This window comes from Microsporum canis, genomic scaffold (genome assembly GCF_000151145.1).
Source record: "Microsporum canis CBS 113480 supercont1.1 genomic scaffold, whole genome shotgun sequence".
NCBI classification, from domain to species: domain Eukaryota; kingdom Fungi; phylum Ascomycota; class Eurotiomycetes; order Onygenales; family Arthrodermataceae; genus Microsporum; species Microsporum canis.
Window position 1 is genome coordinate 1540847 of NW_003299169.1, and position 19946 is coordinate 1560792.

The following is a 19946-nucleotide window of genomic DNA, read 5'->3' on the forward strand; positions in this document are numbered from 1 at the left end:
AGTCAGAACATAGTAGTCATGTATCGCCACAGCAAATTCTGTTCTCACAGATAATAAGTCCTTATTCCGAGGCTTGCACCAGGATCCCTGCACGCAAGCCACTACAACAAGCTCCCGCTGTGGCTGCAAAATGGGATCTTATCTTTCTGTCAAACCTCCGGGCCTTACCCACACTGTTCGTTTCTCTGCAAGCCTGCCTCGCGTTCATCGTAAGTTCTTATCCCCGTCCTCATCCACTTGTGGATCTCGAGCCCTACCCTATGCGGCTCATCGGTACAATGTAACGACGAAAGCGGCCGGCGACGATGGCGATGTCTCTCAAGCGAGTGCTCTAAGCGCCTCCCAGATGAAAGAAATATTTTCCGGGAGATTTCCATCTAACTATGAGGGCGATGTTATTGTTTTAAATGGTTTATCATCGCGAGAGTATCATCGGATTGTTGATGGCTTTTGGGCCTCGCTGAAGCGGTACGTGAATTCCACTGAATACACTCAAGGAATTTTGACAGGGAGATTCTGGCATTATATGTCCTACTACTTGATTAACTTGTAGTCTTTTTTATTTAGAGATGAGAAACCATCTGGGCACTTAGTGCTCAGCGCGAACTTCACAACAGCGTCCATCCTCAGAGCTCTACCAGGCCCAATCCACGAAGCTTTGAATGTTAGCATTGGTAATTCGGTGCTAGGAGCTCTCAAAAACGCTGTCAAGGACGATACTAGTGAATTGTTCGACCTAAGAACTAATTCAAGGGTCCCATCTGCTTCTAAAACTGTAATGAAAGTCCCAGATATCTTAATCAATCATTCGACTTTCTCCAAGGATTATGAGACGTTGTCAGATCAACCAGTCTTTATCTGTGAAGTTGGCTTTCGTGAGGCTGGGCCGCAACTGGAAGAGAGTATCGAAGGGTGGTTCAAGGCCTACCCGCAAGTCAAAACTGCCTTCCTAATCAAATTCGATGAAAAACCTCGATTCTATACGAAACCAGCATTCGCTCAACTGCCAGAATACGTGCTTTCGGAGCCCGGGAAATATTGCGAGTCTGCATATAAGATATCGGGGGAAAGTGGCCAGTTCCTTCAGCTTCATGGGGTTAATTTTGTGGGAAGGGTGACAGGCTACTTAGAAGTTTGGAAGAGGGACCCGGATGGCAAAAAAGTAGCAAGAAGTGGTGAAAGGATTGTGAGTATACAATACTTCTAACCCTACCCGCAAATCTCCATCTATACTAACACGATATTTTACACCAGCTTTTCTATGACTCATACGAGAAGGTCGGACCTCTGCCTAAGCTGGAATTCGACGTTTCTGAGTTCATCGAGCTTTCGGATAAGTCGCGAGGAGGGAAGGTAGAGATTAACTGGGAAGAGTGGCATCGGCTAGTTGTGTTAGGGAGAGGAAGGTTGGCCAAGCTACGTCTCGTTGAGACACTTAAAAAGCATCATCCACATTTCAAGAAGGCTGAGAAGAAAGGTGACAGCCTTTCCCAATCCAAGGAAGAAGGGGGGTAGGTAGGTGGCTTTTCTATCTTGTGGCTAATGAGTTTAGATACGGAGTTCGGAGCTATTCGTATGTAGTAAGCTAGTGCGCTTTAAAATTTCTCGCCAATTGTCCTCAGCTTCAGTTTCTTGGGGTATACGAATAATGCGGTGGCCTCTGAGCAGACTCTCCCTGTCTGGTCCCTAATGACCGCTTCAACAACCACTTTCCTTCCAGAACTCAACGCCGGATTAAATTTTGCCTCAACTGATATATATTGGCCGGGAGAAAGGGGTGCTTTATATGTGATATTAAGATTTGCCGTAACACCGGTGCGTTCTGGAAGGTTTTCAATTGCTAAACGACCCATGTTCTCGTCAAGAAGCGTAGCAATTGCACCACCGTGGACGACAGCAGGCCATCCATCAAGTGCGTTGCCGAGGAACAGAACCGATTTGAGGACATTTTCTTGTGAGTTGTAGAATACATGCTATCGTGATTTAAAAAGTAATTAGAACATGATTTTCTGGTATGCAATGCTCTATAGGTAACGAACGTACCTGACATGACAAGCCTCTAGACCCGCGTAGACACCCACTAGTAAGCCTCCGCCGCCTTTCTTCTTCAGTCAAATTCCCATATGGCTCCCACTCAGCGTAAGCCGGATTAGCACGTAGCTCCTTGACTATTTCAAGCTTGTCGAAATGGGCGTTGAGTGCTGTAGTTATTTCCGCATCTTCGGGGCTGTCTGGCTCTACTATAGGGCCGCTAAAAATCCTCATCACCAATGATGCATTTATGCTACCCAGATAGCTAAATAGGAGAACATAAAGGAAAAGGCGGATTCGGCGAGGCCATTTATTCGCATTGGGAGGAGGAATAGTAATTGTTGTTAGGAGGCGGGCATGGTTATTGAAGGCGAATTGCCTTGAGGGCGCAATAGGATCGGAGTGTGTAGGGATGGTAAGATGAAGCGACGGTAGCCGGCTTGTGAATTTGATGCCATGGTAGCTTGGTCTATGACACACTGTAGAAAAAAGGCGAGAGGGGATCCTGCCCCTGATGCTTTGTAACATGGCTGCTGCGGGCATCCAGAAGTTTGCTGGGTTGGAGATACGTGATTTGCACCGCGCTACTTACATAGTAGATGAGATTCGGCTAAGCTTTGACCTTAGCGCGCTTAGTATTAGTTAGCCGCGCTATATCATAACAAGGTGGCTGCCACTTAAAGACTTAGAGTTGAGAATGAAGTTACGTACGTGCGTCACAGACCAATGCACTGTTCGGGGAAGTTTTAAATGAGATTATAGAATGGTCTATGTTAGGGGTTATCTGTTGGATTTTTAGTAAACTAAACAATCTTATGCTAGCTTTTTCAGGAGCAATCTAGGCGGAAAAAGAAAAAGGATCTCCTGAGCCAATCAGTAATAAAGAGAAAAAGAAAAGGTTTCAGGGCAAAATATACCCAGTGTTCCTCAACTTGACCGTGATTTACTCGTTAAGTACTTCGGCGGTAGGCAAGTCGATGGCTTTGTAAAGAAGGATCAGAGCAGAATGTGATTCGCCTATACTCAGATATATTAGTCAGGTACTTATTACACTAAATAGGGGGCTGCAAACGTACCACCTCCTGAGAGGGTTTCAATCTTCTCTGCAGGAACCTCGGAGACCTTTTCGTCATTAAACCACCACCAACTTCCATCTTCCTCGCGCCTCTTACCATCCACTACTTTGCCCTGTTTCTTTACATAGGCAGTGTAGTGACCGCTGTCCGCACTTGCCCCTTGATGGGTGATAACACCGCGTAGTTCGTAGAGTCCGCACTTGTTTGTACTCACATCCTTCGCAAGGTTTTCATTGATAAGAGAGAAGAGTTCTTTCTTAGCTTGCAAAAGAGCAGCAGCCTTTTCGGCCTCGTATTCTGCATCCGATTTGAACACTTCAGGCGCAGCACCTGTATCTTCCGGCTTGTCCTTGCTCTCTTCGGCAACAGATTCAGCCATTTTCTTCTTTTGTAGGGGTTCTGACACCTGGCCATCTTTTTTCCCTTCTTCCTCACGTTTGTGAGCAATCTTTTGGCGTTTTCGAGCCCGTTCCATATCCTGCTCGTCCTTTCGGATCTCGCGAACCTTGTCTCTAACTGGAATGAGTTGCTTCTTCAATTCATCCGTACAAAAGTCAACTACATCGATTTCTTGAGGAAATGTGACCTTTCGCATAATCTTAGCCTTTTTCTGTGATCCCCGCTTCCAGAAGAAACGAACAAAGTGAACAGTGAGATATTTAGGAAGGCGTGAGATTCGAGATTTTTTGGTGTATATGGCGTCTCGGTTGAGGGTAGACGAATGTTTTTCAATCTTCTCTTCCAGACTAGCCATGATCCCATCATGGAGATGGTTTATTTCCTGATCGATATGGCAGTTGAGCTTGAAGAATACGTCCGAGCTTTCCACTGCAATTTCTCCACTATCTTTGGCAGCCTGTTCGTCACACTCCAAAACAGAGTCAAACGTCCCAGACATATACTTGTCAACAAAAGATATGTCCTTTTCATTTCCGTCAGTCGTATCCTTTATCATGAGTTTTTGTCGAAGCTGGGAGATGATCTGTGACCAAGCTTCCTCTGCGTCTTGTTGTGCGTAGCCGTGTCCCTCCCTGCTTTTCTGCGCAAATTGTGGAAAAGCGGTGCGCAGAGCATTCAAAAACATCATTGGAGGAAACCCTTGCTGGGTTTCGGACATTTGTTTGTATAAATCGCGGAGTGAAGCAGTGAGGTCAAGTGAACCTGAGCCGAATAAGCTAGAGCTACCTTGCGAGGTAGACTTGTACTTTTGAAGTTCATCCTGAAGCTCTGGCATCAGTCGCAGGGTTTGCAAGGTGGAGTTTAGATAACAGGTATTTCCCAAGTTTTGAAGTCCAGCTGGTATAGCACCATCTGCTCTCGCAACTTCAGCCTCAGTCATGTCTTCCAAAAACTTTGTTGTTTCCTTCGGTTTCCTCAATGCCAAATTAGATTCTCCGTTAGCTGGAGTGCCCATCATCATGAACGTCTGGCCCGCTTTGGCATTGAGCGAAGAGAGGAGGGTGTCGTCTTTAAGCTGGCCTCCTTTGACTAGTATTTTCTGCCGCTCAGGCTCAACCCCCGTCAGAGAATACAACTGGAATTTGAAAGTTTCACCATTTGAGCTCGGGTCAAGCTCTACTTCGTACCGTTTACCCTGATGTTTGACAATAACTAGGATGGCTGTTAGCAAGGTCCCAGAGGGTTGCTTTTGACTTCAACCATGCAATACATCGCAGAGCACAGGATCTTACCAGGAATAGAACCCATCTTTTTTTCGCCGATCAGGACGCTGGAGAACTTCTGAAATCACCTCAAGCGAATAATGGCTTCTCGAGCGGCTTTCCTCCTGTCGCGGATGTAAACAGTCCCTCCCAAAATGTTGTTGAGCCAGACGATGTATTATTTCTATGTGGGGCGAGGATCAGTGCAAACAGTGCAAACTCCCACCAACGAGTTAAACTACAACCAGCGAAACCCCAAGCATGGGAAATGCACATCGACAAGGGAGACGAGTAAACAACGTATATAACAAGAAGTGTGGTATTTTTCTTTTCAGACAGAAGTTGGTGACATTCCTACCCCATCAAACTGGAGATATCTACCGGGAGTGTCCCGTCTCAATATAATATAGACTCGAAGGCGGGGGATTGATCCTAGTTATAGGCAACATCAAGAATGGTATGTGTGCCCACCAGTCTACAACGTCCCCTTCAAACGCGACTAACACTGTATAGTCACAATCTTTGCGGCCATATCTTCAATGCGTTCGTTCGTCTCTAACCGCCGCCCTTGCGGTATCGAACTTCGCCTCTCAAACTTCCGAGCGACATAACGTCCCAGAAATAGAGGCAGCCACTTCACCTGAACTTCTCCTCAACCCACTTACAGTTGCGCGAAACGAAAAAGAGAAAGTCCTTATAGAGCCTAGCGTGAATAGTGTTCGTGTTAGCATTCGCATCAAGCAGGCAGACGAAATCGAACATATCCTGGTACACAAATTCACCAGGTTCCTAACACAGAGAGCAGAGGCGTTTTTTATCCTACGACGGAAACCTGTCAAGGTAGTTCAGCACTCGTCCGATATACCGATATATAGATGAGTATGGGCTAACTGAAATAGGGTTATGATATCTCATTCCTGATCACAAACTTCCACACCGAGGCTATGCTAAAACACAAGCTGGTTGACTTTATTATCGAGTTTATGGAGGAGGTTGATAAGGAAATATCTGAGATGAGACTTTTCGTGAGTTGTTTACCCGGAACCTATGTGGAATCCTTCCGTTATTTAGGTATTAGGAATAGTAATATACTGACTTATACTCAGTTAAATGCTCGCGCACGATTTGTTGCGGAATCCTTTTTGACTCCTGTACGTTTCGGCAGATCACCATTTCCCCGATATCATCCACTAATCTTTATTGGTACAGTTTGATTAGCGACCTTGCTCCCCATCGTACCCCGGTTCCATGACATTAGATTCGATCCCCCCGGCCCATCGGCCTTGGATCTTTCTTGTGGAAACTTGTTTATGACTCGGTATCAGGCGTTGTAAATAGGTTTGTAAATGCTTTAACCTAAACTAAAAGGTCTAGCCAATTTTCAGACGGTATACAAACTGCTGCGGTTCTACACAACTCTTCCCATCCGGCATCCAAATACACTCTTTGAATTAAGAAAAGGAGTGTCTCTTGTGCTACGTAAATTATTTTCGTGTCTGATATTGTCAATATACCCTTTTTTATGATTCGTTATTATATCCCAAAGGCACGGATCGTGTTTCCTAATTAGGAAATTTTGACCACAACCTTTGACATCTTCCACAAAACAGCCTATTAATACCCTTTTTATACATATTTCTACAGCATAAATACATGGAATGAGGGCAAACCTTTGCTAAGCTGCTCTTAGTCTTAGCAATTCTGAAATGTATGGAAAGCCCCAGTGATACCCCTTTCTCATAAACCATCACTGCTTCATCCCTTTTTATAATAACAAGCCCAAAACCCCTTTCTAGCATATATGGCAAATCTCATACCATTTCTTTCTGATGGTGGAAAGAAGACCTTTTAACCCTTTGAACAACCCAAGTTCAGCCCTTTTGTGACAGAGAGTATTGAGATATATTCTGTTTCCCCTATAAAAAGCAGTACCAGTACATCCATATGTCTATGTTTTATTAAGTCCTTTATCTACTCCCTCTCATTTGCTGTTATATGGATCCCTATGGCCTCGTTAGGACTCTTCTATGCAGAACTTCCAGGAAGATGACCGTATCGCCGTCCTGTTCTAGCATCTAGGTCTCCCTTTGCATATTTATACGGTTATAACAACATTCACGTCCTTCACAGATGCTGCCCTAGCCCTATATTGCACATAACTGTCCTGGCGTCCTCACGACTCAGCAACGACTAAGCATCCCACAATAGACAGTATAAAAACTTCTTCTACTCTTGTTTGTTGATATCTCCTTCTTCTTTCTTCCCATGTCTTCACCAGCTGTCCTTTAAGACTCTTCCCTTTCATTAAAGAGGATATCAAAAGTTGTTGCTCAAAGCTGTTATCTCAAGCCCCTGAAGAGCAATTGACAAGACTACCTCTCTCTCCTTCATTTTCTCCTGAGATTTGTTGCGAGTATTCGCCCCAAGCTTGTTCACCCTGCTCGAGTTATTCTTTCTTTTATCGTCTTTACGGTCTTTCAGCATTGAGAGCCGATATCAAGTCAAAGCCATCAGGGAAGGGAACTGCCTGGTATCAAAATGGTATCCCGTCGGGTCAAGATTTCTCGCTTTAAGAAGCGTGAAAATTCGTCTGACAACGCAGCTCAAGAGAGTATGAATGCCAATTCAGATGACAAGAAAGAAGAGCCCCAGCCTGTAGAGGGCGATGGAGTGGCTACGGGAACCACGTCGACTACCCCTGAAGATGAAGAAGCCGGCGTGGCCTCGCCTCAGGAACAGGACCAGCCAGAGCAAAGTGACGCTAACGCCGATGTCGAGCTCGATGACACTCCAGCTGATTCCGCAGCAGAAGCAGAAGAAGCTCCAGCAAGTGAAAAATCGTCGCCAACTCCCGCTGAAAATTTGCCTTTGGCGCGCACTTCTCTCGCCTATTTTTTCAGTCCTACACCTCACCCCACACAATCACAATCCTTTCCTCCTTCTCGTCTCTCTTCTTCCTCCTTTTCAGCTTGCAGTCTTCCAGTTGCTCCTCCTCCTTCACCAGCATCACCCTGTCATCCTCAGTACGCAGCTGCTGCCTATTATCAAGTACCTCCTTTACCAAATCCTCGACCTTACCTGCCCCAGATGTATCCTGGAAGCCACCGCCAGGGACAACCCCCTTACAGCAACAATAACAACATGTCTCGCTGGATGCCCCCGATGATGGGAACGCCTGGCATGGTTCCTGGCAATGTCCAGTATCCTCAGCAAGGTAACATTCAAAGATCCATCTTTCCAGTTCTGCCCTTTCGACCCGTTGTACCCCTGAATGCCCTTGGTCGTCCCCCTGCTACATCTAGGACTGCTTATGTTTCTCGCCCTGTGGCTGTTGTTCCTACTTCCACGGCTCCTGTTGTTCAAGAGCCTTCTGTACCTGCTAATATGTCTTCTACACCTTCGTCCCCTTCTGCCGATACTGCCCCTACTCCTATTAAACCAAAGAAAAATGAGTACAAAGGCCCACTCATTGTTTCTTCATCTCCAGTGAGGCCTCCAAGCCAGAGTCAATCAGCCCAGCAAACTGTTCAACCAGTTCAGCAGCCTCTTCAGCAGGTTCAGCAACCTGTTCAACAGCAGAGACCATTTGTTTCTTATGCTCCTACTTGTCCTGTTACTACCGGCTCACAACTTTTCATGAGCAACCCTGGACATGGCTATAATGGCCACAATACCAGAGTTAGAAATGGCCACAATACCAACAACAACAACAATGTTGTTGCTGCCCCATACTATCCTACTTCTTTTACACAAATGCCAATGCTAGGACCACTTGCTACCGCTCCCCAAGGAAATGGATTACCAAACTCTAATGGTCCCCATGGCTTGAATAACAATACCCTTGCAGCCCCAACTCACTTTGCTCGATCTTTTCCCATTGAAGATCCATTTGAGGCCGGCACAGGCCCACGGCCAGCTCCAGCCGGTGCTGTTCTGAAGATCAGCAACGTAAGTTTCTCTCAAACGCGCTGCTTTCGAACTCTACCTGGTACCTTCGTTATTTTGCTTGCCCGTGGTTTTCTGGTACACGAGAGATCTGCTCTTGTATCAGCCTTTATGGGAGCCACAAGAGTTTTCTCAGATTTATATACCCTAGTAAACATTCTATTGACCTGAACTAACCCCTCTAAAAGATCCCTTACAATCTTTTGACACGAGAAGTCATACATTTCCTTGGCCGTCGAGCCAAACTGCTCCCAGAGAGCAGAGGGACTTCAGTCCATATTATCATGGAACGATCTACAGCTAAGACCATGGACTGCTATGTCGAATTACTCACACAAGCTGATGCACAAGAAGCCCTTTCATGGGTCAACCGCAACCTGCCTGCTCATTCGCCCCGCCTCGGTGATCGCCATGTGCTTGTTGAAATGTCTTCTCAAGACGAATTACTTCGTGAGATGTTTCCTCGTGCTAAATGTGTCCTTTGGAAAAACGGCTTCCCCGAAGTCCAGCCAAACACAGATAGGTACTCGACTGGCTTCCAGGGGTTTTTAACGAACGAGGAGTTATTCTGCATGGTCCATTACACCGAAGCACCAAAGAGAGTGAGTCTCATATCATATATACACCTGTTCTAGTGCGAAGTTGCCGCTAACTGTTATACTCATAGGCTCCATTTGCCGAGAAGTGCCCCCAGCGACCCTACGAGTTCATGATCAGCACTCTTGACAAGGTAAACCATTCTTCCGCTCGATATCATTCTATTTTACCCTAACATTTGTGTTAGTTTCCATGGTCATCTAGGTCCCTCTACACAGTTGAACACCGCAATGTCCTATTTGATGCCACCAGACGCCAGCTACGAGCATTGGTCATCCAAGTCAATGCTAGACGAGTTGTCCAACTAGATGCACGTCTGTTGAGGGATCTCCTCAACGCAGGACTTCGTTGCCCGACGTTCAATGAACGTCAGAAATACCTTCTCCGGGTGGCGGCCGGCCAAGAGCAAGGGGGCATCCCCAGAACAGCAATGTTCTGGCCCTTCGACGCCCTCTCGCGCAAGCCCGGTGCGCGAGAGGAGAGCGTGGAGGTACGAAATTTCCTCACTTTCCCTTAGCTACATGAGCTGACACTTTCCATTAGGAGTACGCCCGGCTGATCCGGGCGGCTGTCCTGCGCCGAGTCCCCAACCTTGGGGAGCTCAATAACTCGTGGGACGCCATTCAACATGGCAACTCGCCCTTCGGGCCACTCATGCTGGAGTGGCAGGGCGAGGGAGCGCGGCGGAGCCTGCAAGCCGCCATTAACACTGAGATCGGGGTGATGAGAACCCTGATCTCAGAGGGGCTTGCGGCTGTCAACACCGCCGTTTGATTTCCTTTGTTTTTCCTTTGTTCACACATTGCTAGCAGTTGGCTAGCAGTCAGTCAACCTCTTAGGGACGACACTGGCTGTTGGCATTATTGTATAATTTTCATTTGTTTACGCGTTGCTACCAGTTGGCTAGCAGCCAGTCAATCCCCTTAGGGACGACACTGGCTGTTGGCATTATTGTATAATTTTCATTTGTTCACGCATTGCTACCAGTTGGCTAGCAGCCAGTCAATCCCCTTAGGGACATCAACTGGCTGTTGGCATTATTGTAACTATGTATTTTTATCTGTAAGAGTAAGCCTGCCCAGGCCAATTAATTACCCAATTTCCTTTTCTGACCTTGCTTCCTATACTCCCTTCTACCATCCCAAGTACCGCTCAGAAACCTGTGGGTTAAAACTGCGTTCTTACTCTTATGGTTACCATATTGCTATCGTGTTCGCTTGTGCCGCTATTCCATACCCAAGGTTTATGATTTGGATATTATATAGACCCTATATCTTTATGGCTGAAAATGAATGTCTTATTACTGAATATAGAATACTTGGCTATTCGAGTACAAAGCCTAGTAATAGTATTATAACAGTTTATACTATAGACCCCAAGTAGCAGTCCTCGCCATTAGTCTCTGCGGTAACACTATCACATACTCTGGCTTTCCTTGCTGCTTTGCTCCGTTCCAAGCCTTCAGCCCTCTTCCTTTCCCTTCTAGCATTTGGATCCTCCCACAGAGCCTTGGGGTTGTTAAGATTCCGCGCTCCGGTTAAATCCAACAGTCTGACCCTAAATCTTTCCGTACGTTCCGAATTCGTTTTAAACCGTTCATTCGAAATTTGGACAAGTAATTGCAAGTAGTCCTCGGTTACAAGGCTGCGTGCGGAAAGTTCAGGAGACCCGTCATCTTCTACATAACCTATGATCGACTCTAGACCAAGGCCGGAAGACCGTACCGCAACAATAGGACATGCATCCTGGTCTTCAAGGCAGCGAAGGCCCTGGAGCCCGCTTTCTCGGAAGCCTGCATTACTGGCAGCAGCAAGGACTGGTTGAGCATCCTTTAAAGATGCAGCCATTATATGGAGAATCTTTATTGTGCATTAGCATGTTGGGTAGTTAGGTAGAAACGTTTAGTTTGATAGATATTATTGCGGTATATTAGTACTACCGGGGTATAGGCAGCTAAATGGAGTATCAAATACTTACCATGGGCTCAAACTTGAATTTAACCAGCTGTAGCTCTCCATTTTCCCTTAGAGCTGTTTGATCTTGTGAAGGTTTCAATCCAAATAGACCATGCAAGTTCCTCTCTGTACTATTTGCATCAGCCAGCAGGGGGCTATGGGAGACAAACTGCCATGTCCCACTGCCTTTCCCGCCTTTAGGAACGAATTTATTGACCCCGTCCGCCTTTGGGGGTTCACTACCGTCCACCTTATCTACTGCATAGCTATTTTCAGGTTCCCCTAAAGTTCTCTCAGTTTCGAGGGTATCAATATCGGCCTGGGTCTTGCCTGCTTTCCCCCGTTCGAGAAATACGCTGATGCGTCCGGCACAGCTACTTGTTGTCACAAGTCCTGGTAATCGGTTTATGTCCCGTATAAGTGGTATAATTGCAGCATCCACAGAACCCTTAGGGGATAAATCGGTGTAGTCTTCCGCTGGAACAGAGAGGTCCTTCAATATTTTCTCCTTCCTGGCTGTAAAATTAGCAGAGACGGTAGCCATGGTTCCTCAGGTTTCCTTTAAATATGTCTTTATTAAGCGAAATCAGTCTGTTCTCTTCCGCAAATGACCCTATATGGACCTCTTCGTCTCTCTATCGCAGCTGGTTTGCGCATATGCTCCCTCTGCAGGTATAAGAACAGCTTATGCACGATTCTCCCTCTCAGACTTTTCTCCCAACCCTAGTCCAAGTTTCAACAATAGGAGTTCACCTTGAGAAAAAAAAAATCAATATTAGCCATATATTTCTCTGTCATTGGTTAAAGAAATCAGATGTACCGTTTATCTTCCGCTTGAATTGCTTGGAGATTCTCGAGAATACGAAAACCCGCTTCCTATAATTATTTTCTACGCGCGCTTCATCCTCGCAAGCCCTGCCGAGGCTCGACTCTTTCGCAAAACAGCTACCAACAAACTGATAAAGCTAGGAGATGAGGATAATATATAAGTAATTATCGTTAAGCTTCATTATCGTCTATAGTCGCAGTCAGATGTTACTTGCTATCGAGTCCCCATGTTAGGACCATAGTTAACGACCATCTACGCGATTCCCCAACCATGCCTCGCCGTTCGCTTCGAAATTCGGCGCCTACGAAGCAGCAAACCAAGCACCAGCTTGATACGCCGCCGTCCGACCAGAATACAAGTTCGAAACGCCGGAGAAATGACCCCAAAGAGCTACCGTCTAGGTCTAGAACCTCCAGACGTACCTCATCCACCGCAAAGAAGAGCAAATACTTCGAACAAGAAGCTTGTGATCCGGAATTGAGTGAGAGTGACTTGACTCCGTTAGCCTCCAGCAGCTCAAAACGAGCTTCTCTGAAAAGCTATAACGAAACGGAGGACCCATATGAACCTGGGGTGGAGAGCTCTGCAAGTGCGGAGGCTGAGGATACTGCAGAAGATAATGAGGGCGAGGACGAAGAATTTAGAGACAAGAAGAAAAGATATAATAAAAAGAAACTAGGAGTAACAAAAAAGAAAGGTCCTAGGAAAGAAGATGCCGTTACTGAACCCCTGGGATCTAGCAAAGGCAATGAGCTATGGAGAGAGGGTGTAAAGACTGGGCTGGAACCAGGAAAGGAAGTTTTTATCAAGCTTCCAACTCCGAGAGATGATGGAGGCATACCCTACGAAGATGGTACAATCCATCCAAACACCGTCCTCTTCCTAGCGGACCTGAAAGAGAATAATGATCGGGAATGGCTGAAAAGTGAGTTCGCAATCATCCATGTAGGCATACAAGATTGTATGTCTATATGTATCCTTTGTGATTGTCTAGGTTACTGATAATAATATTTGAATTCCAGAACATGATGTTGATTATCGAAAATCCAAGAAGGATTGGGACACGTTCGTTGAGGCCTTGAATGAAAAACTTGCAGAGAAAGATGAGACTATTCCAGAGCTACCTGCCAAAGACTTGGTAAGCACATGTTGGTCAACCGCAGAAATGCTTTAGAACTCCTGCTGACCGGTATATTACAATAGGTCTTCAGGATTTATAGAGACGTTCGGTTCAGCCATGACCAAACACCCTACAAAGTATGCTATTCGGCCAACTTTCAAGCTAAGTAGAAGGGCTTTGATCAGCTGGGGCCCAACTATTTCATTATGCAGTTGCTAACTACATAACGAAGCCACATTTCTCAGCAGCATGGTATGCTAACAATTATCCTGCCATATATACCATGCGTCTTATCAAATAGTTAATCCTTGCAGGTCTCGTACTGGACGGAAAGGCCCATATGCAGCATACTACCTCCACCTTGAACCTGGCAAATGTTTTATAGGTGAGTGACGCTCTAACTGGCGTTCACTATAACTTAACTTTCCTTACCTAGCTGAACCGGCATTATCTATTCCTACCCCTGTGGCCAGTTAATATCCCAAGCAATAGTCCCTCAACAACGCGTGGTCCGAGGGTATAGTTATGAGCACAAGCTAACCACAAATATGAATCCAGGATCGGGATTATGGATGCCTGAAGCTAGTAAGCTCGCGCTTATTCGTCAGGATATCGATCGGAACTCGCAAAGACTCAAGGCGATCTTGATGAGTCCAGACGTCAGGGGAGAAATCCTCGGCGGTGTTCCTAATGACGAAAAGAAGGTCATCAAGGCCTTTGTTAACCAAAATAAAGAGAGTGCTCTCAAGACTAAACCAAAGGTAGGCGAATATTGCTGTCAATTCTTCGATCAATGTCAATCGTTCCCTAGCGAACTGCAGTCAACCCATCACCCAAACGAAGTATTGCCTCATCTAGGTTCTTCAATTGCCGATTTTAAGCCAAGAGAGAGAGAGAGAAGTATGATGGCTCTATACAACCGGAGGTTCTTGGTAATGCCCCTATCGAGACCTTAACGACAAAGGAGGCACTGGTCTTTCTACCAACAACCCACCGTTCGGTCAGTCAACTTGGCGATCAACGGAATACACTCGACGACGTACCTTACTATCCCCATTTATGGACTTTCTCCCCGTAGTCTCGAATCTAACGATTCCATCTCTCCGTAAGTTCGTTTTCCTACCATACCTGGAACGGGCATCCCGCAGGATTCCGGGAGAATTCGGCAATTTGACCCCCAAAGACCGATGATACTTGCCTGCCTCAGCTAACTGGAAGCGACTCCAGCCAGCCCAGCAGCCAAAAAAACGGCAAATCCACCCGGTCAGAAGGCATCGATCTGTTCGTCCAGGCCTCAGCAGGAGCCTTCAAACGTCTGACTCGTCTTCCAAGCGGGGATGGCAGCAGAGTTTTGGGCTTCAAAGGCCCGTTACGGGCGGACCTGGCGCGGCCCTTGATTTGTGCAGAGCTTCTTGCACTTCATCGCCACTATGGACGGAGAAGCCACCCCATTGAACCTTCTCTCTCGTTTTGCAGCCCAGAGTTTTGGAACATTTTTCTCTCAAATTCTGGTTCAGAGATAGTGTTCGTTCCAGGTTTCAAAGAAGAGGCTAACGAAATTGAACCCTCCTTTTTTTTCATTTTCTTTCTCTTACAACGACCCCCTTATACAACCCCCTTTTTTTTACCCGTTGAGATATAACTATATGATTGCCGAACGATCTAACTCTATTATTTCACATAGGGTTACGATGCGGACAATGAGAATATCGAACTCCTCCGCCTTCGCAGCTTTACGTTGAGCAAGAAACTTGCTGACAAGGATCTCCGTGGGCCAGAAGCCATGGACAGAGTGGCTCATATCGTCGGGATCATGGTTCATTTTGTAAGTATAATCAGTCTGTCAGCATGCAGCAGAGTTGTCTCCTGCACATCCCGTCCATTTTGCCCCCCCTCCCCTCCCCCCTCGGACGGCCTCTCCCATCCCGCAGAGCCAGAACCAGAGCTCCATTCCCCCCTTCTCGAGGCTATCCCTACCATCCCTCACTCCGAGTCGATGCCGGACTTGTCAAACGACTCAACGGCGGCTTCTCTCGTTTATATTTCCAGGGTCCCAGAGCCCATCATCTGTCCCACCATGATCCACACACACACACACACACACACTGTAACTTTCCTTTCGCGGCTTAACCGTCGCATGCAGGTATTATATGCATGCACAATGAGCTGAATTTGGGCACAGAGGGCAGCCAACCCACGTAAAACGAGCAGTGGAGCGAGTCGGGCATCCAACCCTCTTGTCCCTCTCTTCCCCCCTCCTCTCTTTCAATTCCTCCAATCCCTTCTTTCTCATGCTCTTCCTTCGTTCTACCCCCCCTCCTTCTACCGTTCTTTCTGGCTTCTGCCTTTCTTCCTCTGAATCGCGGTCAATGTTCCCCACCCCCTTGCCATTCACCCCTGCCAGCCACCAAAACCATGGAGAAAGGGAAAAGATTTACCGTCTCCTAGCGAAGGGCGAGAATTCAATCTCGCTTAGCGACCAGGCTGTATGTCCGCCCAGCACAGCAGCATTGGAGGGGTGAAAGGGGGAAAGAGGGGGAAGGAGGGATTGTTGCCCGTTTGTTGTTGAACGCTGCCATGCGTTCTATGTGTTCAATGAAGATTCGCTGATGGAGGAGACTGTCCTGGTCGTTTGTGCTTCTGCTTGGCCGTGCAAAATAGATGTTTCTATTATATCTATCACGCAGCCCAGGGATCAAATAAGGTTTATCCGTGTTTTTATGTTACTGACATGTTTCATTCCGACAGGTCACATATCTGAACAGCATCGTCATGCCGGATCCCGAGGATGGAGACGGGGATGGATCTGGGGATGTGGAGGATGAAGACGACGATTGAAAGGGGTGGGTGGGAGAAGAAGGCAATCCCGGAGGGACGTATGCACGCTCGAGCCCGGCCTTCTTTCAAATCAAGGAAAAGAGAGTCCGGCTTGTCGAGAAGTGTATATATTATCATGACTGTTATAAATATAGACATATATGCATGCACGGTTACCCGACTGGTACTTGCAGTCAAAGGAACAAGGAGTATGTAAGAAGATATTGTTTATGGGGGAAGGGAGGATTGATTGATAATTGGTTGACAAGGCGACAAACTATGGACATGCCAGGCTATAGACTGACTATAGAACAGCCGAACTATAGACCACGACCATGGCCACGACCTTGTTTTGCGGGGGAGGGAGATAAAAGGGATGAACGATAAAAGGGTAAGGCAGGAAAAGAGTCAACACAGCGCAAGCCATCGGTTGGGTACCTATCAACCAAGACTTGGGGGCGAAAGATAACGGGCACTAGGAAGGGATGGTGTGTCAGAGGAAGGACACGAACAACGCAGGCATGCATCGTGAGCATGCTTTATGCAAAAGGCAAAAAAGAAAGCAAAGGGAAGGAAGCGTCAAGTAGGCATTTGAAATCAACATTCTTACGTCGAAGATCCGTACAACAGGCATATAAACCTGGTCCAAGTCGGGTATGTATGTACATGTACGAAGACATATTAGTGCTTGCAGTTCAACTTTTGAACAGGCCCGAGTGGTGAGAGACATCCGGAGATCCTTGAGGTTGATATATACTCCGTACATATGGAGGGTGTATACCGTGCCATGTAACCGTCCGCTTGATGTCCGATGCTGACTGTTCATCGTGCAGGGCAGGAAGCATGTATGTCTTCTCCACGGGATGCTCTATCGCCCTCCCGCTGATGCATATTCGGTCTCTGAGTTGGAGATGCAGCAGCAAGGGGGCCAGGTCAGCGATGGTGTTTGCTTGCTGTGCAACCAGGAGGAAGAAGCACCACCACTAGCAGCCTGTCTGCCCGGATATGCAGTTGACTCTTGTCTTGTTGGCTTGGACTGATATCGCTCGCTCCAACACCTTGGTCGTCTTGTCCTATTCAAGCAGTCAGCATAAGTACCAACTCCCGTCATCCATCCTTACCTATAACTCTCTATACTCTTTCATCTATATAGTACTTAGCAGTATCATCGCCCCCCCCCCCCAGAAACTCCCCCCAAACCTCCCGACTTCCATCCTTCTCCGTCGCCGCCCGACCATGATTGGCTGTGGCCAAACCACATGACCAGAGACGTATGCGGGCCTAGCGGGAAGGCAGGGATGGGCCTGCAAGCCCACCAGAGCAAAAGAAAAGAAAAGAAAAAACAAGAGCGCGCTAGGGAGGCCGGATGGGCGAGTTAAAAGAAGAAGACCAAGGACGAAGCTGAAGGGAAAACGTCTAGTGTAACAAGCTCGCATTAGGCCTGGGAAGGGTGCGACTATTTGGCCCAGCGTAGTCTTTTTCTTTTTCTCTTGTCTGATACTGAGTCTTCCGATTTGCCGTGGCTCGCACTATTGGATGCCAGATCATCTATTCCGCTGTATTTGATCATCTTCGACGTTCATATCTTATGTTCTTATATATAATAAAGAATATAAATATATATACTCCGGATGGCCAGATATTAAGGATGACGGAGTATATATATGTATGTATGGTACGGGTACCCGTAACTTACCGTATGGTAATACCGAAACCGCCAGCTACGGGAAAGATGTAACTCAGCAAAAGCCCATCTCGGACGGTGACATGAAGATAGACTATGGATGGAGTATATATATATATAAAGGTGTCGACGGAGTGAATACATGCATTATGCAGATGAAGAGATATCCATAAAAAGATAGAGTATATCTAGGATTGATATGCCGGTGCATGCAGTGGGACGACAGATACGAGACAATCCTCTTCTCTTCCCTCCCCCCCCTTCCCATCTCACACCGCTCTCTCCTTCGCTGCTGAGCCGACCTAGTTTCATGCAGCGTGCAACATGCACATGCAGTGCATTGTCCTGTCTCCCTCCTGGCCTGATTTTCTAGCTTGCGTGCTCAGTATGTATGTATGTACTCCGTATGTGGTAGACAACGCCCAACCTGTCGCTCCTTTTTATCACCGGTCACCGTCATCGCGTATCCATGTGCATTTGGGCGGTGGTTAGTCCCCCTGGAACGCCGATAGATTGATGCCCTGCCCCCCCCCCTTTTTTTTTTCTTTACCCTCCCCTTCCCGTCTCTCCACGTAAGTAGCGCGCCTGGCCGGCCCGATGCCGTCTCCAGGTTGAGCTAAAAAAGAAAAAGACTCTCCTAGGGGGGGGAGGAGATCCAATGATCGAGGCAGACAGCACACACTCGAAAGACACATGATCAATCTGCAATGTGCCATGTCATGCAATGCAATGCAGAACGGTGGGATTTTTTTTTGACCTGGAACCTGCTTGATCCTGTCCGGTGGGCAAGTTATAGCTGGCTGATATATGCCCTCTCCTTCGCCTGACTGGTTGGCCCTCAGCTGCTCTGGCTCTGGTCTGTGCCAGCCATCTCGACTTTTTCTTTTTCCTTTTTTTTTTTTGTATATTCGCACCTTGAGCCAATGAAAATGGTAGACACGGCTGATCAGCTTCTTCCTTCAGCAAATAATCTGCATCTAGCTCTGTTCCTTTTTTTTTCTTCTGTTTTACCGTTCCCATACTTGTAACCAGTGAGAGTACTGGCAGTGCTAGGCAGACAGTCACTCCGTATTCGATTTCGCTTTATGCGAGAAGGATGCGGGAGCGGGCCGCTACCGCTACCGTTACCGTTACCAATACCTGCGCATCGCTAAGAATGTTTAAAAAAAAAAAAAGGTCATCTACTTCCTCATCCACGCAAATCATATATCAAACAGGACCAAGAGACCGGGTTGAAAGATGGAGAAAAAACGATCAAAAACTCGAGATCACCGATGTTCGCGGGCAGATGAAACCAGTATCTCGACGAGAAGGAAGCTTAAAAAAGGGCCTACGATCAACAGACACACCCTTACCACTTCTGGCTGTTGGTTTTCCCCGGTTGTACGAGATGGTGAATCCAGAGTCCGGAATCCAAGAGGTCGAGAAAGAAAAAAGCCCAGAGAATCGGGGAGATGGCAGGACCGTCTTGTAAGGGATGAAAGGGGGAGAAAAGCATGCAAGACAAGGTAAGGCAGGCAGGCAGAGAAATAGCAAAAAAAAATCAGGCAAGGTCAAGGTCAGGACCAGGGCAACCAGGCAAACTATACGGTCACCAGACCAGTTGCATATGTAGGTGATGCAGAAAAGCATCACACAGTAAGGAATTAAACACAAGAAACTCGGAGGAAGAGGGTGTGTGTCGACATCAACATGGGGTCCCGAGAAGGAAAAAGAAAAGAACCAGCTAAATTTGGATTCGGACGGCATGATGATGTGCAACGGAACCAGGGATAGGGAGATATCTATATATGTAAATAATTAGCCATACATAGTACAGGGAGTTATGGGACAGACGGGAGGAGGTCGCCAGGCCACACTAGAGAAAGGGGTGAGAGAGAAGAGACTTTAATCCTGACAACTCTCGATTTCGCCTGGAACTTGCTTTTTCCTTTTCAACGGCTTTCCATCCTGAATATAGACTAGTACCTTGGATCTGTGTACACTTGTATGTACGGCGTAAGTTGCGTACACTATATGTCGGACAGGAGACGAAGAGCATGCGAGGGCCGCTTATCCATCTTTGTTTTATTCCAAATGTCCCTCTCCTTACTCTGTACTGCTTGTTTCCCTGCATGTCATCTGGAGCGGCACGGGAAGAGTAGGCTTCGCCCTCCGCGTGCTGTTAGCTGCCTCGTTGGCTGCTCGTTCGGGCGTTGACGATGGGTCTCTCTTGCTGGCAGCAGATGTTG

At 46.9% G+C, this 19946-nt stretch overlaps 8 protein-coding genes across 8 annotated transcripts; 5 read left to right on the forward strand and 3 right to left on the reverse strand.

Annotated features, from left to right (window-relative positions):
* Positions 1-130: 130 nt before the first annotated feature.
* On the forward strand, positions 131-1515 carry MCYG_00567 (uncharacterized protein; the record flags this gene model as incomplete). Its single annotated transcript, XM_002850417.1, has 3 exons — positions 131-468; positions 568-1186; positions 1255-1515. The coding sequence occupies 3 exons, from the start codon at positions 131-133 to the stop codon at positions 1513-1515; spliced, it is 1218 nt and encodes a 405-aa protein (XP_002850463.1).
* Positions 1516-1595: 80 nt separating this feature from the next.
* Positions 1596-2559, reverse strand: MCYG_00568 (conserved hypothetical protein; the record flags this gene model as incomplete). The annotated part of the gene is made up of 2 exons (XM_002850418.1): positions 1596-1973; positions 2044-2559. 2 exons carry the CDS (start codon positions 2557-2559, stop codon positions 1596-1598), a joined length of 894 nt encoding a protein of 297 aa, XP_002850464.1.
* A 415-nt stretch (positions 2560-2974) lies between these two features.
* MCYG_00569 (ubiquitin carboxyl-terminal hydrolase 6) lies at positions 2975-4814 on the reverse strand (the record flags this gene model as incomplete). The annotated part of the gene is made up of 3 exons (XM_002850419.1): positions 2975-3048; positions 3108-4718; positions 4799-4814. 3 exons carry the CDS (start codon positions 4812-4814, stop codon positions 2975-2977), a joined length of 1701 nt encoding a protein of 566 aa, XP_002850465.1.
* A 408-nt stretch (positions 4815-5222) lies between these two features.
* Positions 5223-5986, forward strand: MCYG_00570 (ARP2/3 complex subunit; the record flags this gene model as incomplete). Its single annotated transcript, XM_002850420.1, has 5 exons — positions 5223-5231; positions 5282-5608; positions 5668-5793; positions 5875-5919; positions 5978-5986. The coding sequence occupies 5 exons, from the start codon at positions 5223-5225 to the stop codon at positions 5984-5986; spliced, it is 516 nt and encodes a 171-aa protein (XP_002850466.1).
* A 1320-nt stretch (positions 5987-7306) lies between these two features.
* Positions 7307-10084, forward strand: MCYG_00571 (conserved hypothetical protein; the record flags this gene model as incomplete). Its single annotated transcript, XM_002850421.1, has 4 exons — positions 7307-8716; positions 8902-9236; positions 9515-9800; positions 9854-10084. The coding sequence occupies 4 exons, from the start codon at positions 7307-7309 to the stop codon at positions 10082-10084; spliced, it is 2262 nt and encodes a 753-aa protein (XP_002850467.1).
* A 526-nt stretch (positions 10085-10610) lies between these two features.
* On the reverse strand, positions 10611-11809 carry MCYG_00572 (DUF207 domain-containing protein; the record flags this gene model as incomplete). The annotated part of the gene is made up of 3 exons (XM_002850422.1): positions 10611-10649; positions 10735-11169; positions 11288-11809. The coding sequence occupies 3 exons, from the start codon at positions 11807-11809 to the stop codon at positions 10611-10613; spliced, it is 996 nt and encodes a 331-aa protein (XP_002850468.1).
* A 555-nt stretch (positions 11810-12364) lies between these two features.
* On the forward strand, positions 12365-14094 carry MCYG_00573 (conserved hypothetical protein; the record flags this gene model as incomplete). The annotated part of the gene is made up of 7 exons (XM_002850423.1): positions 12365-13019; positions 13117-13232; positions 13298-13351; positions 13447-13466; positions 13529-13599; positions 13773-13975; positions 14026-14094. 7 exons carry the CDS (start codon positions 12365-12367, stop codon positions 14092-14094), a joined length of 1188 nt encoding a protein of 395 aa, XP_002850469.1.
* A 2471-nt stretch (positions 14095-16565) lies between these two features.
* On the forward strand, positions 16566-17071 carry MCYG_00574 (uncharacterized protein; the record flags this gene model as incomplete). Its single annotated transcript, XM_002850424.1, has 2 exons — positions 16566-16685; positions 16865-17071. 2 exons carry the CDS (start codon positions 16566-16568, stop codon positions 17069-17071), a joined length of 327 nt encoding a protein of 108 aa, XP_002850470.1.
* Between the last annotated feature and the right edge of the window lie 2875 nt (positions 17072-19946).